Source organism: Diadema setosum, chromosome 21 (assembly GCF_964275005.1).
Source record: "Diadema setosum chromosome 21, eeDiaSeto1, whole genome shotgun sequence".
In the NCBI taxonomy this organism is placed as follows: Eukaryota; Metazoa; Echinodermata; class Echinoidea; order Diadematoida; family Diadematidae; genus Diadema; species Diadema setosum.
Genome location: NC_092705.1, coordinates 14740507 through 14766439, shown reverse-complemented (window position 1 = coordinate 14766439; position 25933 = coordinate 14740507). Strand labels below are relative to the sequence as shown.

General features: G+C 40.8%; 1 protein-coding gene across 1 annotated transcript in view; it reads right to left on the bottom strand.

The window, feature by feature from the left end:
• Nucleotides 1–25933, bottom strand: part of LOC140244344 (glypican-6-like) — a 113191-nt gene that overhangs the window by 19722 nt on the left and 67536 nt on the right. Inside the window, exons 3-5 of the mRNA XM_072323987.1 lie at nucleotides 11460–11617; nucleotides 8890–9123; nucleotides 8222–8387 (exon numbers count right to left, since the gene is read on the bottom strand). Coding sequence (XP_072180088.1) covers nucleotides 8222–8387; nucleotides 8890–9123; nucleotides 11460–11617 — 558 coding nt within the window. The remainder of the gene's footprint in view (nucleotides 1–8221; nucleotides 8388–8889; nucleotides 9124–11459; nucleotides 11618–25933) is intronic.

Genomic DNA, 25933 nt, shown 5'->3' with positions numbered 1-25933 from the left:
CTCGAACCCACAAGGGCTTTCATAATTGCTCTGAGACCCCTTTCACGTAGACAGCCTCGCACGATGCACGAAAAAATTTGCTCACAAAGACGTTTCATTGACTCATCTGCTTATTCAGCATTCCTCCCTCTGTTACCACCTTTTGTCCACCTCCCTCGACTCACTGTTCACAGAAATCCCCATGTTTGCTCTTCCAAAGACACCATACTGGTAAATACACAAAGAAAACACAAACCTCCCCTCCCATCCGAAATCACATAGGGAGAATAAAAAGAACCCCCTCTGTAAATGACAAAATAAATGCCCACAGAGTGAGAACCACAGCAGAGAAGGAGAGAGGAGGTTGGTATACCCGTCTCTCAGAGGGTTTGAGATGAAGATACCTCCTTCTCATTCCGAAGCAAGAACACAGGCAGCTTCCCTCTTCATCGGCTATCCACGCTCAGTCAGATGTATTCCCAGATTATACCCCTGACAATAGCCTGAAGATGACACATAGGTCGGCTACCTGGTCAAATACCCGTTACCTCTCTTTCCTCTTCTCTCTCTCTATCATCCTTTCTTTCCTTCCCCCTTAAGTGGATAACCCGAGAGCAATGCTTGTCTCGCTTCTGAGATCCTTTAAGCCATTTGTACTGACCCATTTCGTAACGCCACACCATTTTATCTACAAAAATCAGGGAATATACGACGCTGTTTGCCTGACAGCTCCATCTATTGGTAGAGGTCCATACGGATACCAACATCGATTAACTGAATCATTATGGCACACATGCACCTGCTTACAAATATGCCACCATCTCTGTAAAACTGGTATGTGAGCAGAGACTAACTACTTCACTGCCTGAGGTGGAGAAATCAGCTGGAATAAAAGAAAACACCAACAACAACCTTTGCCCATCTCATGAATAGCTCGCTGATGAGTCATTGATTGCCATGGAAACCTGCGTCCAGGAGATGGAGGCATCGGGAGAAATGAGACTGGCAGGGTTGGCAAATGTGGCTGTGAGGTAATGCCTGATAAAGCTGTTATGAGGTGTGTGATTTTGATCATTTGCACCTAGTCTGAATATATCAGACCCAATCGAAACAACATCCTTTGTCTGCAAAAAACAGTTGTTTTGGCATATTGAGGCCAGTTCAATGGCGGAGAAATTATGGAATGGGTTAGTACACGATAGGGAAAAGAGTTCTATGTGTACTTTATGCCTGCATTACAGCTACTATAAACAAGAGATTTTCTGTGAAGACATTATCATTAATGAACACTTCTAAATTCCTTCCTTTTCCATGGAGGCCTGTAAACTCTGAATTGCTTAACTTCAGGTTTCACCATCATGAATCACATGTACAGATCAGATACTTCTGTGATTATCCCACAAGTGAACTTCATCACAAATAGATAGCTTTAGTAATACAACCAAAACTGTAAAACCCCCTCCCCAGAAATATGAATTTATTGATAACACAACATATTCATCACCGTCACAAAATACCCCTACTGAAAAATGAACATGTCAAGATCATGAGCAGTCCTAAAGCACTCAGGTCAAGAGCAATAATAAAAGTTTGTTAATTATCAAATCATATCAAGGTAATTGGTGATCTGTTGTGAGCAGAAAGATATAAAGGTCTGTGCCACCTAGACTAATGCCCCCACGCTGTTATCACAGATGAGAATGCCTGTGTGCAGTACAAATGGGGCATGCATAAAGCGAGGTTTTCCGCGGCGATGCTGTGGTGATGATGAACTGTGATTGTCATCTGGGAGCCATACAGGGGCGACTCTACAACTCAAAACATCTCGCTCCCCCATCCCCGCTACATCACGAGCATCATGTACGCTCCTCCCCTTTCTCTAATGATGACGTATCGCCACATTTTTTTGGTTGATGTTTTGAAATAACTGATGGACGGTCATGAAGTCATGTCATTTGCGTCGATGAGCATTCGGGCACAGGGCGAGACCAGGATTGCTGTGATTGAAACTGACATACAGGTTCATCAAGGTGAAAATGGGTGCTTTGCAAGAAAATATGATTTTCCAAGAAAATTCAAAAGCTGTTCTTTGATCCAAAGGTTCATGTAAACAGAATTTAGAGTTGAACTGTCCTACATTCCAATGTTTTGTTTTTAGGTGTTATGGTTTTTAAAAGAAGTGAAACACATGTATATACAGTTGAACCTCTCGTATCCGGACAAGTCGGGACCGGGGCTCATCCGGATAAGGGATTTGGCCGGATACGGGAGACTCAATGCTTTATACATGTACATACCGTATAATAGAGCTCTATGGTACATACACATACACATGTACTGATGTAGCCCATTGTAGTACCACATGTAGTAATGTGTATACTGCGACCTTTTCATTGTTACACTCAGTAACAGACCCCAAAATAGAGGTTCATGTTTGCAAGCGGAAATCATTTTCTTTTATAAATTCTTGGGATGATTTACCTAAATAATTATTAAGAAATGTATCAAGTATATGTAATTCATGTGTGTTTCCTCCCGTAATTATTAAAAAAAGATAAAAAAATCACGGCGAGATTGCGTCCGGATAATAGAGAGATCCGGATAAAGGGAGGCCGGATAATAGAGGTTCAACTGTAAGTCAGTAAGTTATGCCCTAACAAGAATTAAACCAAATGTAAAATCATTGGGTTAACTTGACTATAGTTTGGTTAAACGTGCAAAACTGAACTTTCACAATTGTCTTTGGGAAAAAAAAACCCAATGAGTTCACCAATATCACACACAAGGTTTAGTCAAAAGTTGTTGAATGAGAAACACTAATGAAACTGCAAAATAGAGCTTTTAACGTTTTTCATTATCAGAGACTGCTAACTAAAAGTTGACATTTGACAGTGTATGCATCAGATTGGCAAGATACATGTAATGCATCATTTGAGATAATTGTTTAAAAAGAAAAGAAGAAAAGAAGTTGAGCTTTTTGATATACATCTTTTTTATTATTATCATATTTACATTTTTGGATGTACTTACAATTTTTTGACACATTTCTCATCATTAACCTCAAACCATTTTTCCTTCCAAATCTTGCTGTTGGGGACTAACAAGTATATGGATACAGATGTGTGTGTGTGTGTGTCTGTCTGTCTGTGTGTCTGTCTGTGTCTGTGTCTCTGCAGTTATATACAGGATATGTATTCCCCCCCCCCTCCCCACAGGATATGTATATATGTACATATAGGAGAAAGAAGGCCATTGATAGTCTGACCACTAGCAATCCAACTCCTTTGTTCTGACCACAAAAATCTGCCTTCACTAAAAAAATCAAATAATGGCCTCACTTCACTCGGCAACGGAACCAGGCATTGGCAAAATTTCAACATCCTGTTTCCTACTCCCAGCTTTGTCCTTTGTGAAAACAGTGGTAGAGTAGAGGCAACTGGGCAATTTATGGGTCGATGGATGAACGGTTCTAGTTGTTCTGCCGTGCGGAGAAACAACAACAGAAGTAGATTGAAACAATGTGTAGTCTATGTACACATCAGGAACTCATTGCTAAGTTCATGCTAACTTGTAGACTGAAAATGACCTACTACAGCATTTTTTTTTTCATGTACCAAAACGTATCTCCCTGTCTAACGAGGTTTTTCTCTCTCTCTGCAAAATCATTTCTCAAAATAAAATAATAAGCCATGGGACACACAAACCAACACTTCTTGCTGTATGTTTTATCTATAAATGTTAATAACTCTTGACATATCAGTATGCAATTTTCCATGTTAATAACACAATGTTAATAATAAATAAAATGCCTCATTCGCTCTTGAAAATTTTGGAAAAAATAGAAATGACAAATCAAAGACATGTATCATCCATAAAATCACATATGAATTATAATGAACTCCCTCCCCCACCCCCACCCCCGAAAAAGAACAAAAAGTAAGTCAAACAATACAAGTGTATTTGTAGCACTCACAAAGCATTTAAACCTAACTGTCATCACTTCCCTAGATTAATGTGTGCACCTACTGGGAGTAGTATATTAGCCTAATTCAAAATATGTGATTAACCAGGATATACGAGGGAAGAAATCCTGTTCTCTTGCATGGCCATTATGTGGGGATGAGGTTTGGCAGGAGCGGAGGACACTGATCGGGAGGAAATCCCCCCATTCATGGAAGAGATAGCAGCTAGTTCCGACGACGAGATGAGTCAGTCACGTCAGGATGGACGTCGACAGCCAGCGGATCGTGAATTAAACATGGCGAGCCGGCCGTTAATAGGTCACGGCCAGAGACGTTCACACCAGCCAGCCCCTTGCTGTACTGGTGGAGCGGGGTGGGGGGTATGGGTTACTGCAGAACACGCATTAATGAGTTCATGATCGCCAACAAGTTTGACAGCGGTATGACGGGAAATGGATCATCCCTACTAATCATCGTTATTAGTCATATATCTATCAATGCTTCCTATATCATTGTGTCATCTCTGAAAAAATATGGTTTACCATATCTGCCTTCCTGACAATTTACATAGAAATTTCCTACCCACAAGTCATAAGATTTGAAGGACAGATGCTCTCATTCCTGGAAAGAGTTTCCAAATGATCAGATACATGTTACTGCAAGTAAATGTGTCAGAAGATTTTTTAATCGTACACAACAGTGTCACTCACCCTTTTTATAATTTGTATCCTAGCAACTACGAAACCAACATGCATTTGAACTCATGGAAATGCATCATGCATCCAAGGACACACTGAATTTGTTGGGCAGAAGTCATGAACTCTGTAGAATGGTCTTTTAAAATCCAAAAATGCCATAAGCAGTTTTGATGTGATAGAGACAGACAGTTGGACCTGTGAATTATGAACAATCATGAAAACAGAAAAGAGGAAAATCTACAGATAGGTTGCAACATCCAGACACTGTTAAGAAATTTTTATAGTCATTTGATGAAGGTGACTGCTGCTACAGATCAATGACCTCTAAGACATGTTTGACTGTATATCCTTGCTACATCCATAATCCCAAATTGTCATTTGGAGAATCTAGTTAAACCATATATCATCCTATTACACACATTGGGGTGCTGTAGTCGTCATCGAATTCAAATGGCAGCATCTTGACAAACAGGCTTGGCGGTCAAAGCCGCACACTGCCAAATGTGAATGCAGCCGTCAAGGAACGAGAGGCCGCCCGAGGTGCCGATAAACTCGAGCCGCGGCGTGAGGAATGGTGTTTGCGCGTACCTCTTTTGTGCCTCTGCAGCCATCAGATGCACTCCTTAAGCCGTGATTGGGGAGGCAACCTGCCGTTTGACGGCCTCGTGCTTCACAATTTGCTCCGCAATCGGTCACGTGGTCCGAGAGAGGATCTCCACGCAATTGATGGGCGACAGTCATCAGCAGGCGTAATTCATCTTGTCCTGGACTCTCTCTGATTTGCACAAGTCATCTGAATTCTTTATCACTTTGCTCTCAGCTCTTTTCTTTTCCTACCTTCCACACATTTCCTTCTCTGTCTACCCCTTTTGAGTTCAGGTGCATCTTACATTTTTTAAACAACTGTTTTTTGCTCTCCTGTTCACTCCTTTAGAGACTCTATTTTGTTGACTTGCTACATAACTTTTGTGCCTGAGTTGTTAAATGCTTCCCCTGGAGATATTACAAAACTTTCCTCCAAAAATCTTTACAAGGAATCCCTGTACCAACACCTGTGTGAGGTTTTGTTTCAGGTGAAACTTGTAACATTTTTTTTTTTGGTAAAGAACGTCTATTTAAGAATCAAATCCAAACATGCATGGATTAATGTGATTTATAATCTACTGAACCTATGCATCCTGATATTTCCTTATGAACTGAATGAAAACTTAGGAAAATTAGACTTGAGTAGTTACATACATACAGGAGGTAAGTCATAAGTAGAGACGTATAACACCTCTACTGAACAGTGAGTGTCCAAAGGCAGATAATTCTACACTCAATTTCCACAAACCATTAACTCAGCACATTTCCAACTTGGGATTAAGTTTATTCTATCCTCTCTTGGATGATACCTGGACCGCTTGTTTTTCTCCCATCCAATAGCTTTTCTTCCCTCATCCAACATCCAAGATCTGTGAAGCAATCCAATCTACTCACCGGTGTCAGCCCCTTCCCATTCCTACTTCTTCCCCCATGTTACAATCTCTTCACCCTTCCCCCACCCCGGGGCTTACTTCCAATACCTCATCCCCGCAACTATCTCCAGTAACCCCATCCTACAACTACCAATCTCTTCTTCACAATTCTCTCCCCATTACCTTCCACAATCTCACCCCTTTCAGTACCTCTCTCTCTCCTTTTGACCCCATTCCCCATCCTACATCCACCTCCCTGTCTCATCTGTCTGTGATGAAACTCACCCTTACCCCCTCTGCCAATTTCTTCTCCCCCCCCCCCCCCCACCACCCTATGACTTATTTCCATAATCTCATTCCCCTACCATTACCTGTCCGGAGTCCCGCCCCTACCAATCTCCTTCATGCATTTCTTCCCATTATCTTCCACAATACCATTTATCCCACCCATCTCTTCTCCTCCCCATCTCTCCTCTCATCTCCTCATCCCATCCCATGCCCCCATTAGACTTTCTTGCATCTCTACAGCACAATTAGGGGAGGAACACTGCCCTTCTTGCTTGAAGTGTTTAAAGTATGAATCACTCATCAGTGCATCCCAAACAAGGCAAAAACAAAATGATGCTGAAAAAAGACAGAGGAATAGAAGGGAAGAAAGAGAAAGGAAAAAGACGAGGAGGGGTGGGGGTGGGGTGGGGTGGGGAAGGCATGAAGCGAAAGCTTTCTCAACCAGGCTTGATGAGTAAGTGCCATTTATGACAAGACCAAAAATAGAGTCTGTTTGTTCTGCATATCAACATGGCCGACTTGACCTCCGGGTCCTTCAAATATCACAGTATGTATCAAACCCGCGAGGATTTACAGTAGAATCTTTGAGAGACAGGACGCTACTAACAAATTTGCCCTCTTGCACACTTTGCCCGGGGCCACTAAAACTTGCAGTTATATAAATGGACATATATCACTGTTGAAAGAATATGGCTCTCTCAAGGATTCCACGTGGAGAGAGGGAAAATATCTTTTTGTCATTCCCGTGGGAATTTCATAATGCATAGAGCAAAACTCACAACACATACCTGAGGCTTCTGCTCTAGAGACCTCTGATTTTATCTCAGATCATTACCACTGATCATGTTAGCTAACCCTCTTGAAGTGCAGACATTTACCCACTACATAATTAAGAACATCATCAAAATACACACATAGCATCTCCAGTCATCACTCCTATTGTTGCATGATGAAGCAGACATTTTTTAATGTGTGATCTTTGAAACTGCAAATTTCATTAATATCAAACACGCGAGACATAAAACTCTGGACTTGGAGCAAGTCGCCAGGTCCCTCTCTCTTATCTGATATCTGGTGTCGGGTTTGTTTGAAGAGCGTAACATTACAATTCTGCAAATTTGCCTAATGAACTATTACTTCCTTATTTTTACTACAAACTGAATGCACACATCGTTTGTTCCAACAGTATCCTATTTACATTGCATCTGACAACTGACTGTCGAGTGTCATCTGGTCTCATAAACTCTGGATCACAGGTTGTGCGATGTGCAAAGGCTGGTATTCTGTGTGCAGTCCCTACCCTGGATTTAAACGTGTCTCTGTATTGCAAAGCTTTTCTCTCTTCGGCTGCTCTTTCGACCCAATCGCTGTTTACCTGCAGCTACGCAAAGAGGAAGGCAATCTCTAGCTCAAAAACAGAATGTGCTACCAGCTGAAGGCTGCTATCGTGGCATAAGATTTGAGCTTTAATAAAAACGAAACAATCAATTTTTTTAATGAAATAAAAATTTGACTGATCAAAAGTAGGGGGGGGGGGGATTTTAAGCATTATTCCAAATATGGTATAAGATAGTGTCCTTATGGCTTTGATTTCTAACATTTTACTGAAAATGAAAATAAGATTGACACCATGATGTACAAGAGATTAAGCTCTACACCACGATACCAACAACTCGATAACCTCCCAAAAACCTACGATAAAGCCCTTCTGGTTCTCAGCTGACGACAATATAATGAAATCACTGACTGGGACAAGAATGCGCATAAATTTGAATACATTATGAAAACCAACCCAGCACAACTACATGTACACTTTTTTGGGAGAGGGGGTTCTTACCTGTGAAGTAATTCCACTCAGCGTCCACCTCCGCCTGGCTGGCGAGGCATCCCTTCATAATGTTGAGGCAGAAAGTGTTGCACGGCTTCATGTACGGAATTCCCTTACAATGAGGGCAGTATGTCATGCGCATCAAAGCTTTCCGACACTCCGGTGTGGGCTCCACCTGTTGAGGTGAACGAGACGCCGGTCAAAATCGATCCAATTTCTGAAAGAAGACTCCTGCTGGGGTTCTGTGAAGACCTTTTTCGTCAAAGCTAGTTTTCATGGCACAACCAGTAGTCATAGACAGGTGTCCTCATATTTCAAGCATGCCCCATAAATAAATTTCCATACTGAATATAAGAACTCAAAATGTCCTGATCATCTGAAGCTTTTCTATACTCCATATTACACTCGTGCACAATATCGAGCTGCAGTACATGACATAATTTAACTAATTTCATCACTCAAAAGTAAGTTTGCCTCACTAGACTATACTGAAACACATTATACTATTCCTTTGACACTCAACACTACTCCAATCCACACTAAGCTTCTAAAGACATTGAATTATACCACCAAACACTACACTACATTACACTTCATTACACTAAACTACACTTCACCACATCATCAACATTATATTCTTGCCCTGAATGCAATTTAATTCATCCTGCAAATCATACCTTGGTCCCTTTCGTCACAGAGTCGCGACCGATTCCTAGGCCCTGCACAAACGTTCTTGCTGCCACGAAGGAGCGCTTGGCGCGTTCCCTCAGTGCGAATGGCACCTCGCCAAAGGGCTTCAAGCTCGTCATGTATTGTGACGTACACTCCCAGAACGTATCGTCGTACGAGTAGTGTGGGTTGAGCAAGGTGAACATCCGCTCAAAGAGACGTGTGAAGAAGTCGTCCATCACCTGTACAGGTGCACCACAAGCAACAAGGGCACAAAATTCATTTCTGTTCCATAAATTATCCAAGGTGAGAACACTCCATTACTGACTGCCTTAACTCTTGATACATCACATTGATCTGTGCATATTTCATAAACAAAATGAAAATTGCTTTTTTATCAAAATGTAAAAATGTACAATTTTTGCCAGCATCATGACAGAAAAATATATTTACCAATGTTTCAAATTGTACCATCACTAAATTGCAGGAAGAAAAACTTTATTCAAATGACATCATGGATTTGCTATTCCAGAAGTAGAATATGTGAATGACATATTAACATACTGTACCATCCCCAGATACAGTCATATTCAGTGTGCACAAAATTCCCTTCATTATTTTTTTTTTAAATTAAAAATCTGAAAATCTGGAAAAGCATCAATATACTACCACCAAAAAAAAAATTAAATGGTGAAAAAAAGATGATAATAGAAAACAAGAGAAAATATGATCACTGAATAGGATTTATGATCCATGAATGGGATTTAGGAGGTTGATGACATCTCACACACAGGCAGCACTTTGGACAAATAATTACCCCCCTCACATGTGCAGGGGGAAAATAAAAATCCTGTTAGATCGCACTCATACTATGAGGCCATTATCCTCAGTGGTACACGTATATCATGTAGGCCCCTCACATCAGCAAGTTACATTTGATTAAATCAGTAATGGTGCATTTGCTTACTCACACACAGTGCGCGTTTGTGTGTGTGTGTGTGCGTGTGTTTTTGTATTTCTGTGCATGGCTCCACAGTGAAAAGATACAGTGAGGTTAAATTAATACACACTTCCAGCTCTCAGTTGGCATTGCTGCATATGCAGAGTAAACATTTTGTATACTTTTACAAAGCTCTTGTGTACACTAAGAGATAAAAACCTGCTGATATATCGCAAACATAAGCTATAGATCCATTCATGACAATTTCTGAAATAACATGGGGGGGGGGGGCAATCAACCGAATATTTTATGGAGAAACTGGGTGCATTCATCGAGTCAATATGACTACATCACTGTTGAACAAATGAGAATGCCACATCAGTGATAAGGATAATAAAATGTGCTGCACAAGTCACAAAACATCATGTCGTACGTATGTGATTCCTTTAACCCGTTGAGGACGAGTCCCGAGTATACTCTGGCAAGCGTCTATGGGAAATGCGTGTTGTAGCAAAATGAGTCCGTCCTCAATGGGTTAATGACCTGGTAGCATGGGGATACTATGGATTAGGAAGGCTGGCCCGGCTCAAATATATTAAAAAATCTTAGAAATGAATTGTGTACAGCTTTAAAGCCCAGTCACACAGCACTTTACGGCTTAATCACGCCCAAAAACCCGTCAAAAAGTGGTCTCCCTTGAAGCAGACGATGTTGTTCGCGTTGATGTCAAGTTTAAGACGAGCTACAGTCGATTTATAGACATGGCAGGACGCGGGGGAAAATCGGAACGGCGTCGGACGCGGCAAAAAGTTTTGAACGGCTCAAAATTTTAGCCCGTGGACAACCACAGGCGGCACATGTGGTAAAGACGTGCAACACATGTGAAACACACACGATAATCCGTGTTCCGGAGTGATTAAAACTCATGGAGACGCGGTAAGACGCGAAAGTTTAGCGGTCTGTCACGGGAAAAGCACAGTCATCGGACATGTGTTACACATTGGTATCATGGGATATAGCGTGTGCTTAGCGGCTTATCACTGACAAATGGATTTTTCCGCATACATACACGTGGCTGGACGTGGTTAGCCGTGCTTAGGCAGTGCTTCAGCAGTGGAACAGCCGCCGACGGCCATACCCCGTACAAAAGCACGGCCAAACCAAAATTGACCAAAAAATTACCACTTACGACCACGTCCACCAGATTTTCATAACTTTTTGTGCGTGATTTAGACGTGGAGTGCTGTGTGACCGGGCCTTTATCACTGATCCCTATGAAGTGCACACACAGCTGAAAAATCTTGAATGGAGTCAACCATAACTGATGAGTGATTGTTTTGATGCCCATATTTGCTGATGGACGCTATTCGTGTTTTTTTAATGTACCCTGGTGCAGGCAGCAATTGATTTAATCAGACCACCTATGTTTCCTCACACTACCAAGCCTCTTATACCTGATTAATTTCTTTTATTTAAACTGAGAACTTTTTTGTTACATTGGGAGTGTAACATTTCTTTGCTGGAATTGTCCTGTTGCACAATCCACGTGAGCACTGTAAATGATTGTGCCAAGATAGCAGGACACATTTCACCACATGACAGGTATTCCCGAGACACGACATGCACGCAAAAACTGACCTGTATGAGATCGATGTCCATCCCGTGGTAGTAATTCCTGAAAAGACGGAAGAGGTCATCAAAGATGTGTACATACTGCTCGTAGAGCTGACCGTATGTGTCCACAAACATCTCGTGCAGGTCTGTTCGTGAGGTGTCGATAAGTACTTTGATAAAATCTGCATGGGACGATAGATAAAAGAATAACATCCAGGTTAATAACAGAATACAATAGTGGAAACAATGTACGGTAACATAAAGGCACATTAAGAACACAATCAAATAAATTTTCCATTTCATCAAACTCATTATGAGACCATCATTTAGGATATAATTCATGCACACAGATATAAATCTTGGCATTATTCATCAAAAGATGAAAAAGTACACGGGCATCGCTGCTTTCATATCTGATTTGACTGCAAACATTGTTACAACATAATTACTCTATGATGACTTGATCAAAGATCTAAAATGACATGACTTTTTCAATAAGATATAAAATAATGAAGAGCAAGCCCTTGTCAGCAAAGAGTTAGCATATGAAAATCCTTCACACAAGTATATACTTATATGAGTATATAAAATATGACTACTCATATATGAGTATATAATATGAACATATTTTTTATATGAAATTGTCTACAGTTATATATATCGCATATCATAACTGTAGTCAGTTTTATATTATAAGTACATCACACATTGATACAACGGCCCCATGATACCTTTTCTGTAGGGCACACAGACAAATGTTTCATTATGACGCCAGCACCCCCGCCACCCCCCCCCCCCAGCTACACACACACACACACACACACACACACACACACCTCTATTCTGACACTAAAAAATATATGTCATATCAGTTCTGCATTAGCCATGACAAATGAGCGACAGTCTTAAAAGCGCAAACAAAAACAAGAAAAACATCCGGTGCCCTCAAGCTACCCGGATGTATCAACCAAGGTCAGGCGATGGGGATGGCTCGTCAAGAATGTGAAGGTAAATAAATCACGGGGCAAACTGGAGCGGAGGTATGACGTTGGGAGCATGAAGTAAGAGAGATGACAGGGACACAACCAATTACTTGTTTCAGACTGTGGTTACGTTGACACGCAGTTGCCAAACTTGGAGTTTAGGTCGAAAACTTGACTGTCGGTGATTAGCTCCACTCGTGAATTCACGACGCGGGATTCACACATGCTCCCAAGTTACAACTTGCGAGTAAATCCCACTCAATGATTACACCAGAAGTGCAGAGTCTTCGCTAGATGACCTTGTGCTCATACAAAATAGCGCAGCTGCAGGTTGACTCGGATGCTAACGAGAAGCGAAGTTCACACTAACTCACAACCTCATTGATTATCGTGTCCACACGGAGCGAAACTATAAGTGGGGACCCTCCGTGGCTCTGGAGAGAGCGTAAACCCTAAGATGTCTTGTGGTTCTAAATCATCACTAAACTTTAAGATTGCTAATTTTCGAGTGCGTCCACACAGTGCTAAACTATGAGCTAATCATTGAGAGTTAAGTTTTCAACCTAAACTTAAAGCTCATAAACAGCGTGTGAACCTAGCTATTATGAAAGGCTCACGGTATCTTTTCTAATAACCTAACAACAATCTGAGTGGTACCAGGAGATAACGAGAAAGAGAGAGAGAGAGGAAAAAAACTAGTAGCGATACATGATTCGGCACGCCGTACACCGGGGTACCGTTGTAACCCGGGGTACCGCGTTGTATAGCGCCATCTCATGCCCATTATTTACAATGCGTATCCGAATTCAGATACGCCGATTCTGAATTCGGATACGGCAAAGTCGTTGCAATGAACTAGCACCATAGGTGTTTTTCGAAGTACACTTGCATGCATTGTTATTGATGCATAATCACAAATAAGAAAACATTTTTGTGCATAATAATAATAAAAAATATTTTGACACATTTTTTGGTAAGCCACGGTACAGCGCTGAAAAAAAAAATAATTAATTCAACAAAATGGCCAATTTTCATTCGGTACCCCAGGGTACCAAATATTGCATCACATACAGAGATGTTATTAGGAGGAGTTTTACGAGTTGCAAAAAGGAAACCCAGCAAAAAGCCAAAACTTTCAGACCAACTCCACTCTGACATGATGTATCAAGATGCCAGCGTGCGGCCCGAAAGAGCCCCCCATGCCATCTGTCACAACTTCATACCCTACTCCCTAGTCACCATGAGCAGGAGCATTTCCACCACACACTGGGGACTATCAGTGTCCTCCCTGCCTCGGACTGACACCAAAGTATCCATGACTCGCAGGAAGATGGAACAACGACGCAGGAAAGAAAAGATTCAGGAAATAGAAGCAAGAAGAGATACCCAACAGAGAAACGAAAGAGAGACGGACAGACAGACAGACAGACAGGCAGACAGGCAGACAGGCAGACAGACTGACAAGTGGGTTTGAAGAAACAGAAGCTGCTCCAGAAACAGAAATGTACCTTATTATGTTTTGAAGGCATAAATTACCATGTGCAGATGAAACTAGAAATGTCGCTTTGGCGACTGGTATGCCTCCGCCATAATGCATGATTTTCCCAATAGGTCTAGATAGTACATGTGGACACTGTGTGATTACATTTTTCACAAAATTGGCAAAATATTGGAATGACAAGTTTGTCACAAATGTGTTGAATGTTCACCTTCCTTGACGTAGGTTTAATTGGATGAATAAGAGAGTATGTATCTAGGGATTTAAGGACTTTAACTTGACTTTGACCCATTCATACATTTAGGCATTGAGTAATTTTCAAGGTACAGGGGTGGAGAAAAAGTGCAATTTCTGAATTGAATAGTAAATTGTTACCATTTTCATCTGGCCCTTGACCCTAAAATTCATAAGATAATTACTTTCAGGTAGAACATGCATAATGTACTAAGTTTCAAGGTAACTTGAGCCACTTCCGAGATATGGAGGAAAAAGTTAGTTCAGCACTTTCACTTGATCTTTGACCTTTTGACCTTTGAGGCAAAAAGAGAAAAAAAAACTTTCGAGAGAATTTCTATTAGGTTACACACGCATACACCAAGTGTAAAAAATAACCCTGCTGGCATTGCATGAATATGAGGGTAATAGTAAAATTTTGAAGTCTTGCACTTGACCTTTGACCCCATGAACCCTACATTCTCTAGATAATCACTTCCAGTCAGTACAAGTATATACTATGTTCCATGAAGATACCTTGAACAATTTTCCAAGGTACGGAGAAAAAAAAGAAGTTTTAATATTTTTACTTGACCTTTTGACCTTTGACCTCATGACCCAAACTTTCACCAGAGAATCTTAATTGGGTAATACATGTATACACTAAGTTTCAAGAAAATATCTTCAGGCATTCAATAGATATGGTGGAAATAGTGAAATTTTATGTATTTGACCCTGACCTTTTGACCTTTGACCTTTGACCTCATGACCCAAACTTTCACCAGAGAATCTTAATTGGGTAATACATGTATACACTAAGTTTCAAGAAAATATCTTTAGGCATTCAATAGATATGGTGGAAATAGTGAAATTTTATGTATTTGACCTTGACCTTTTGACCTCTGACCTTGAGCATGTGCACCCAAAAGTTGATAGGCACAACTTCACCCCCTAATACACATACATGCCAAGTTTCATGAGGATACCTCAACAGGTTTCGATAGTTACCTTGTCCACAAAATTCATTACGGACGGACGGAAGGACGGACGGACGGACGGACGGACAACCCGAAAACATAATGCCTCCGGCACCACTTCGTGGCGGAGGCATAACAAAAACCCAGCTTCCAGACTAAACCATCTACAGTTATGGTTTATTGTGAAAAATACTGATATCAACTTACATTTGAGGCTTTAGTGCAAAAAATATTATATCGTAGGATGTTGTGTGATACAAAAGACATACACATATGCATCAAATGTGATATCTTTGGGGGTTTTCTGTTTTTGTTTTTGTTTTTTTTAATCACTGCTCCCAAAGGTAAACTGGACGTTTGAAGGTGGTATGACACAGTATGGTCATCACATGACTGGCTACAGAGGGATCAGCTTAGAGTAAGAACAGTTTGGAACAAAACAAAACATCAACATAGGCAGAGCTGAAAGAGAGACAAGAATAGGATAAGCAAAAATCATGCCTCAATGACCAAACAAAGAGTGCAAGAGAAAGTGTTGATGTGTGCAAACATTACCATCATTTCAGGGAATAGATTTCATGGAGCAATTTTCTCATAAAAAAAAAAAGAATACAAACATGCTCTCCAAAGACCTTCTCAAGATAAATCGGAAAGACCTTTATTCCAAACATCCTCCAAAAGAAAAAGAACATATTACCTTCACAAATACCTAAAAATTTTGTTTGGTTATTTTGTGTATGCAATACATGAGGCATAAGTCACATGACCTACATTTTTTTTTTTTTTTTGGGACAGGCTATAAAATGACATGGTCAGTGGTACATATCAATAAGTGGTTATGATTATGGTTTATGTCCTTTTATCCTTTACATTTCATCAAATTTTCTGACTGCTTTGTGCTTTTGGATTTTATTCAAGTCAACTTTCGCTACCAGTTGAATATCCTGTCAAAGTCGTACCATGCTTAAAGGATGAGTCATCTAAGTATACAATGATCCTATTCACCAGCGGTATCCCACAATGCCTTGCTAATTGAGTGCACCTGCCTGTAAGGCAATGGAACAGTCACCAATTCTACACCCAAACTTTAACGTTTACACTGAAGATTATCTCCTATTAAGGTTCACTCCTGGAAAAGACCCGGGCATGGCTGACACCATCGTCAGAAGAACCGGGTTTACAGTTTGGAAGGAAACGGGATTCCCGTCCGTTCGCGTTTTTCGGCCACCAAGGGGCGGATGATGGCAGGGTATCGTTGGCAGTGCTGGAGTTTAATTAAAGAATTCCTCCACTCTCTCTCTCTTTCTCAGGGGGCACTGGCTGGCACAGTGACCCCTTCACTCAGCCCCCCTCCAGCTTGGAGGGAATGTATAGCAATCCCTCCCACGGTGTCACAGCGAAGAAGGTGAGAAATCCTCAATGCTGCGATGTACATACCAGGACAGACTGACAAACTGACAGAGTGCACACTACAGTACCACTGCGTAGGGACTGGATGCAAGCAGTCTTAGCCCAATGGCCAAGGGCCCAAACAGTCACATTTGGGTCAGAATATTTGAGAAAACTAATGACAAGTGCATGAATTTAGGGGAAAACAAGAAAAAAGAAAAGAAAAGAAAAGAGTAATAAAAAGAGAGAAAGAAAAAAGGGCTGCACTTGAATATATTCACGCATAACTTCCTCCACGATAGAAGAAACAACAAAGCTAAAATCACATAATCTTTTGTTTTGTTTAAATAACACACTCACGGATGCTACCAGTTTTGCAAGGATATTTTTGAATACACTACAATAAAAAATAGCAGTTATTATAAAGAAAAGCAGGAGAGATAAAGTATGAATTATGATAATAGGTATCAGTATTTTTTTAACAATTTTCTATGAAATTCAAAGTGCTGCTTAACATAACATTGTCTTACACATTGCATCTGACTTTCATCAGTGCTAATGTTTTCTACAAAGAGTCAAAGCCCCTCCAACAGACCCTCAATGGAAGCTGGAAAGCCTCCATTACAGACAAAGTGTTATCAATGTTCAAATATGACAATCTCTCTTATTGGGGATTTTGAAAAAGCTTATTCCACATTGAAATCTAAAATAAAAATCCAATATGGAGACATTGGCTTCTATTGGGCTTCAATGTCACATCTATGCTTAATGACTTCCATTTGACCTCTGTGATTTGGTGGTTCTGCGAAACCGTCCTCAACCACACAAACAGACGACCCTGAACGTCAAACAAAATTTGATTAGTCACGTATTAAAAATGGCTGCAGAGAAACAGATGAGCCTTAGATATAAAGACATCAAAGACATTGCATGGGACTGGGATCTCAATGCACAATTATGCCTGTGGAGAAAAAGGCATAGGTCATGCACTCAGTCCTTTGGCTCAGGAATAAATGCATTCAATGTCATAGCATACAGACATCCATTCCTCCCAACATGGAGCGCATGCAGCGTAATTGATTGATTCCATACATCGCATAATGGGCAAGAACTGGCCGAGCACGGCATTCTGGTATAAACATGATGAATTTGATCCTCATGGGCATACCACAATGAGAGCACGGAATTCCTTATTGCAGATCAGGAGAACCAAATATAGTTCATAATGCCAGAGGATGTATCAAAACATGCTCTAAGTACATGATGTACATCCCCTCCATTTTCTGCGGACATTTTGTATGAGGACATACACACTTATGTTTCTCATATTTTGACTTACGGTATTAATCAATGTTACGGCAACCATCAAATTTCCCTCAAATGACTAATGACATCACTTTAAAAGCATCTTCCATACTTCCTTATCGGAATGATGTATTCATATAGGTTTAAAATGGAGTTGAAATATTATTACATACACTTGGTCTTTGAGAATACAACTTAAAGGGTGTGTACAGTTCTGGTCGAGGTGAGGATTTAGCTTTTAACGTTTTGCAAGATATTCAGAAACCACTCTATGAGATGTCAAAGAGCATGCCATTCTAAGGGGTATCAAAAGTTTATTCGATGAAAATCGGTTTTGAAATAGCTGAGATATCCAAAAACAATGTGAAACAAAGAGATGATAATAAAGTTGTGGCATGTCGCCTTTTATTATTAGCACTTTTTTTGGATATCTCGGCCATTTGAAAACCAATTTTCATCAAATAAACGTTGAATCCTTCTTAAAATTACATGTTCTTTCATATTTCATAAGAGGCTTTTCATTATCTCACTTAGGAATGTTCAAAACATGAATCCCCACCTCAACCAGTACTGTACAGTCCCTTTAAAGAGGAATTCCATCCTGATATAATGTTGCTTTGTATGGAAACAGAACACTGAAAATTTTGGGGAAAAAATACACACACATGCACAAAAGTTTTGAGTTTCAAAAGTTCAGAGGGCAAGACAAATTGGCAACTCTGTGTGACATAGATGTTGAGCAACTCTCCATTTCATTTATACAAAAAATGTCACAAATTTTCATTTTCTCACAAGAAGAATTTTCGTCAGTTCTGTTCTTTGTGTATGATAATCTTAAATATCATACATTTTTGCGTGTCCTCCTCAGCGGATAAGTTTTGTCTGTACCAAAATATCTGAGAAGAATGAAAATCAGTGTAATTTAGTGTATAAAACAAATGAAGAGCTACTCAACTCCTACATCACATAGAGTTGCCAATTTGCCTTACTCTATAAACTTTAGTGAATCATATCTTTGTATGTATGTCCAAATTGTTCCCAAAATTTTCAGTAAATTACTTCTCTGATTTTTGTGTTTTCATACAAAGCAACATAATGTCATTCTGGAATTTTCCTTTAAACTAAACAAATGGCCCAGGTTTGCCTGTGCTCCTTTAAGCCATCAAGAGCGTCATAATTAGGCACTCAAAAGTATACATCAACTATGCTTGAAATCCAAGTCAATTAGCTGACGTTAATTGCGCTAACTTGAAGCCATCTGCAGAGCTTCCTCTAGCTCTATTCCCATCGCCTGCCAACACTGGTGTAGTCTCAAGTCTTTGGTTTTCAGTACCAATGCCCTCTCTGTCTCACGAAACCACGCACTCAAGCACACACACAAAACAAGATGTGCTCCAAAATGCTCCAGTTGTAACTGATTGAATCAGAAGATTCTGACACATTTCTGCCTATTGACCGATTCGGGTTCGTTGAGGGCAGCAGACATTTTATGGCACTGGGCGCAGCCATGAGCTCAAATTGCGGTGTCTCAGCCGACCCCCCCTGCTCTCCCCCACCCCCAGGGCAACATGTTTATCGCGCACTTGTAACAAAGGTTCGCGCACTAAGCAAGCATTCACGCACTCAGTACGAGATGCCCATTGGCTACAACAACCATGCATCAGTTTTTCATTCTGCGCGCGTGAGAGAAGTGGGGAGAGAGGAGGGGGGTCGGATGATACACCGCAGTAATGGCGCTGCCCATGCCAAAAATACACATAGCGCGTCACAGAATCGGTCAATAGATCCACATAAGTCTCAGTTCATGTTTGGCATACTGTATACTGTAAAACAAGGAATGTTCGCGTGCATTTTAATTTCGCGAATTTCGCGAGCGCGAAGATTCGCGAAATTAAAATGCACGCGAACGTTCTTTTATACACTACATGCATTGAATGCCAGTGGCAGTTCGCGAAAATTTCATGCCGCAAAAAAGGCCGTCGTCTCCAATTCGCGAAAAATTCATGCCGCGAATATATCATGTTTTACAGTATGTGTGAAAATTTACTTTGGAAATTCATCACAACTTTGACCCAGACAAATACTGGAAAAATAAATACCACTGAGAAGGGATTTCAGATAAATCAAGGAAAGCCCAGCACTGTGATCTGCATAATTTAAACATCTACAAAATGGCATTTCGATGCAAGATTGTTGTAAACACATGAGCAAATCAAATTAGGTTAATACCATTTGTTTCATGTTCGGACATTCTTCTACACTATTCATCAAACCCAGAGGAAAATATTATAACTGACATCATCGTACAATGCCCTTCTTTGCGCAACAGGGTTTCTCACACTATAAGTGAAAAAGTGAAAAACATAAAATATCATGATGTGGTTTAAGTTGGCAGGGACTTTTGCCACAAAAAGCTACTTTTTCAATATATCCCGGAAAATCGCAAACTGGAATGGGACTGCTTAGAACTCTTTCCTCAAACTTGGCACAAAGTTTACTGCCACAATTTGCAATGTGAAACCTCACTGCAGAAAACTTTCTTCTTTTTTTTTTTTTGGGGGGGGGGGTCACAAGACTTGCACTCAATGTTTAAATTACTCCTAGAAGTCACATATGTGCAAACTTTAAAAAATCAGTGGTATCAATGGAGTCAAGAGAATTACAAATATGCAAAATTCAGATATTACCTAATCTTTCTGGCAGTCTTGACCCAATAAAAGGAAAAAAATCGGATCGACAGCAAAATAAGAATGATCGAGTTTATGTCTGGCACTCTGGAGGTTATGAGTTACATGGGTGGTTTACATCATCATACAGGGAGCCTGAAATATCAAGCAAGTCCCTTTAAAAAGGGTTCTGATGGCATGCGATGCATTAACAAGCTTCCTCCGGTCTACCTCCGGTCGGTCGGCCCACAACACATGCAATCTGTCAGGCCTCTGCAGACCTCCGCCTGACATACAGAAGATGCCTGCCCCCATCCTCTTCAGCATCAGGACGGAGGACATGATTTAGCTCTTCACTGAAACTGACGTGGGAAGAGGAGCAGCGGGACAGGGGCAGATAAGGAGAAAGAGAAAATTAGAGAGAGAGAGGAAGGATGGGATTTGTCTTAAAGGTTAACCTCACGTTACATCACCTTAGCCCACTCCTCCACTGGCAACATGTCGTACATCCACATCAAACCTTTGACCATCAGCACCAAAAACACCTTTCTGATACTTGAACCGACAAAAATTGCAAAGGACCAACATGAGTGAGCCAAGTAAAAATGAAGGACAATTGATGCCAGAATATCCGTGAATTGGCAAATGCGCTACCTCAACCAATTAACAAAGGATTTCAAAGCGTGCAAACATAACCAAAAATCACTACAGGAAGTACTTATACAGTGTGATTATTAGTTGTTGTTTTTTTTTTACAGATAGTGGCAGCAATAGCAAAGCACTTGGATAAATATTCAACTTAAAATTTATGCAGAAAAAAAAAATCATGCACCATTCACATCATTAAATTTGTCATCTTTTCTCTATAGTCGGGATGAAGCTGTTCACAAGCCATATTCTCTATCAAACTCTACACCTTATTCATTCTGTCTGTGATGGAGTAGCATCTGAGATGGAGGAGGAAAAAGAAATAAATATGATATCAAGCAGCACAGCTGGGCAGAATCCTTTAAAAGGGAGGAAGGGTTCATGGCAGGTGAGTGGAGGTTCAACCCGAGGCCCTCTCTTTACTCCGCTCCTCCTGTGACTGATGGTGCATCCACTGTACCGGTTCTGCACCAGTTCTCCTGTTGCCCTTGGCAACCATATGGAGTGGGGGGGGGGGGGCAGATGCGCTGCAGTGATTGCCACTGCAAGACAATGTCTCTTCGGGAGCAACGTTGTGAAAACTCCACGGGTTTTGTACTGTGTCAGCTCAAAATGATCCAGGTGGTAATCAAAATTACATAACTTTGGTATATTTCTGACGGACGCACCTACACTGTCGCTACACAGTATAATTGAAAGCCAAATTCTATGAGAGAGAGCTATAGCACTCAGTTGCTTTCCCAAGTTTCCTTTTTCATTTTTATTAGCTGTCTTTTTAATAACTGGCTTCTTTTTTTTCTCTTTCTAACGTGCAAATACACTTAATCATAGAGAGTATCCAATGATGGAGAAATCGATCATATCCAAAGTACGTTAACATATGTTTCTCAATATTACAAAATTGTAATTCTGTGGTGAAAATCTATCTGGGGTTCACCTTTAAAAAATCAGCAGAGCAGTCTGTGAGAAGATCTACCCATGAAGGAAAAAAAAATAGAGAGAGAGAGAGAGCATTCACCTCAGTTTTTGATCACCGTAATGATGACATATTCTTGGCACCAAGGCCTGAGCCCTTCATGCTCAACAATCAGTTCCCCAGTCCGCATAATGGCATCCGTTCTTCATGTCAGCATACCGAACATCATCTTAAAACCTCTTTCCCTTCCCCTCACCGCCCCCTTTGAATTGTCATCTCGTCTGAAACAGTTTTGCGTTGACATTGTCAACATTGTGGCCGGCGTGCATGCGATTCCACTCCACGCACACCACCGGCAGCGCCATCCTTTTTACGTCCCACGTAGTCGTCGATCTAATTGATCGGCTCAGCGGGACAGGCGCGTCTCGCGAGTGACAAGAAGATCTCATTGTCATGTGACATTAGTGGGACTCCTCATCAATCCGCTAACTGGTATCATTTAGGGGCCCTAGTCTCATTTGCCATAGCACAACATGACATGGGTCATGGCATTTAAAGGCCGGGTTTATGTTTTTCTCTTCTTTTTTTCAACCACATAGCAATATATTCTAAATCAAGTCTCATCTCATATTATATATATCTTTTATTAATATATAACAATATTTCATGTATATGAATTAGAATACAGGCTTTCTGATGTGTAATCATATTTGCACTATAAGTTGAGGTGTGCCAGTTTGTAAGCAAATGTGTATTTGTAAACATGTTACCCAAGTCACTTGAAGTTTTAAGTTAAATTCACATCTCTAAATGTTGCTATAATTTCCAGTATTAGTGAATGAAAGGAATATTGGAGAAAGACAAGATGGAAGTGATTGAATTTTCTGAATCCATACAAAATCAGAAAAATACAAAACTGCCAATTTGTGACAGAGATATTACTGTTACTCTTTTGAGACATGTTGCAAATTTAAGGAACAGTTATAAAGTTGATAATTCAGGGGCTTAATTTTCTGTTTCTATTAAATATACATTATCACAATGTGTGTGGTTTTTGTTGTTGCTGTTTTTTTTAGACTGATACCGATAGCACTTTAGAGATACTAGCGATGAATATACCAAGACTTTGATGTCATGTTCATGGTATACATGGGGGTGCTGTGGCATAGTGGATAAGACTCCCGACTCCCGATCGGAGGACCTGAGTTCGAATCCCGCCAAGTGCTTACGTCCTTGGACAAGATGTTTTTACCCACTGTGTCCCTCTCGACCCAGGTGTATAAATGGGTACCTGGCAATGCTAGGGTAATAATAATAGCAGGGCCCTCTGGTAGAGCAGTGGCAACACTGAAGAGGCTACCCTGGGTAAATAAGACCTTATATACATGTAGTCATGAACATGACATCACAATATGGCAATCGACACTGTCTTCAACACAGAAATTTTATGTCCGGTCACATGACATTATGTAGATCAACCAGCTAACAGGATTGCATTAATGAAGGATCCTAAGGATTATCATTATTATGTATTGCTGCTTTCACATCTCATGATAGTTTCCTAACCCGCATTTCATGCACTATAATGGGTGAACTCCCTATTCCACATGAATGAATTCCCGATGGCTGTCTACATCCACATAGATCATAATCAGGAAGGCTCTAAGGCTCTATCAAGTTGCGCATTACGTGCACCTCAAGGGGGAAAAATAGTCAGCAAATAAAAGGAGGCTTTTTTGCATCATCTCTCCAGGACATGAATACATTTTCAGGGACTCTCGCGCAGAAGTCAAGAGGAGCTGGCATCAGTGCATTACCTCCCAACACTGTAACACACTACGGCTAAGATAGTACGCTAACTCATATTCCATCAGCTGCATTACCCCTTGGAGGTATCCCCAATATTCCCTAATTTCTTCTTTGCCCCCCCCCCCTACCCTTTAGCTCTCCATGGAAAACTAATGCTGCATTCTAATTGGAGAGTCGAGGCAAGTCACGTTCTCCAATAGCATTAGAGAAATGGCATGTGAATGTTGCAATTTTGTCACGGGGAGAGCTAAAATATTTTCTTCACACCATCTGTCAGCATAGAACAGTTACTTCAAGTTCACACCACACCATGATCACAAGTAAGTATGCAAAACTGGTGGAGATGATTTCACTATGTCTGTTACAACGGGAAGGAGCAAAAATGGTAAAGATTCAAAACAGAAATTTCTGCCGATATGCAGAGGGGTGCCCGTCTGCGAGCGTTTAAGCCGAACTCTTCGCACTATCATCCCGGTGAATGTGATCAGGTGCCATGACAACGCTAATCGATCCCGTTCTTATTTCCACACGATTTCAATTTCCTCCCTTCCGACGCCGTACGTGCAGCGGAGGATGAGAACTAATCAGAGAGAGTCGTAGGAAACCACTTTCCTCAACGCACTCTTCTTTTCTCCCTCACCCTCTTCATGAACTGCCATGCAAAAGCAGACCTATCAATCTACTGTCAGAGTAAAGCATGCTCTTAAGAGAGAGCAAAGGAGCATGCAAGAGAGGGGAAAGATGTTGAGAAAATCTACCCCCCAAAAAGAGGGACCTATTTTGACTCCGGAGGAGTCTGAAGAATAGTGAGTGTCTGGCAAGTGTTGAAATAAAATCAATCAACTATCGAGAATGTTACCATCTTCAGAATGTCAGTACATCAGCACAGTGGCCTGTGGGAAGAGTGCATCTATAACCCACCCACCCACCCATCCCCCACAAAAAGATGTATCACAATTTGAAAGCATTACCAACTCACTGAAAATTCAACTAAAAACAAACAATTATAAAATATTCTCTACATCTCGCAAATGTCAGCAGGTCAAATACCAGTGTAAATATCAGCATCTCAAAACAGAACTGCAGTTACGCCACAGTGATATATCACTTGCAAGATTCTCTTTTTTTTATTTTATTTGTGAAGAATTATCACTAGTCCCACATTTTCTTAACAGAAAGGTTTTCTCAATGATTATGCCAAAGATGACTCTTAAACATTATGATGATCACCAGAGGAAGAAGAGATTTATGCTGGCCAATTTTATTTGGAAAGAAAAGGGCATGCTGGACAAAGTAGAAGAGACAATAAATGTGATAATAAATCATCCTCTATTTTCTATCCTCCTCATCCTGGTAATTTTCAACCTTATCCATGCTTCTGAATATCACATGACAATGCCCCCCCCCCCCCAAAAAAAAAAACCTGCAAAAAGCTAAAATTCTACCAATCTGGCTAACATTTTCAATCTACTCATGGCATCATGATTTCAGTGCTCAATGTAGCACACGTAAATGACTGTCATAACATTAGTACAGGTGAGGGTACCCATTATGCATCGTACATCCCCCGACCTTATGTGGTATGTGAAATTCCATCTGCGCCACTACATTACATGCACCTTTGCGTCTGCTGAGCAGCGCACATTGTGTGCACTGAGAAGGCCAGACTGTGTGTAAACAGTGGCTTGTGTGCAGAAGTCTGATGCTCATGGCTGCCTCACCGCATCCATCCACAGTAGATGTGAAAATGCTCGGAGTACAAAATAAAGTGGACAGGACTTTGATGGAAGGCAGAAAAAGGTGAACAAGCAGGGAGACTGAGAGAAAGAAAGAACGAGAGAGCGAGGGAGCGAGAGGGTCAAAGACAGACAAACATGGACAGAGAGACAGATAAAGACGGGCACAGACAGAAAGAGACAGACAACGAAACAGACGAGACAGAATGAGACAGCATAAGAGACAGAGAAAAACAGACAGACATAAAGATAAGACAGAGATACTAGGAAAAACATAGAGAAAATGGCAGAAAGAGAGACAAAGACTGAAAAGTGCAGAGAAAGACAAACAGACAGACAAACAGGCAGACAAACAGAC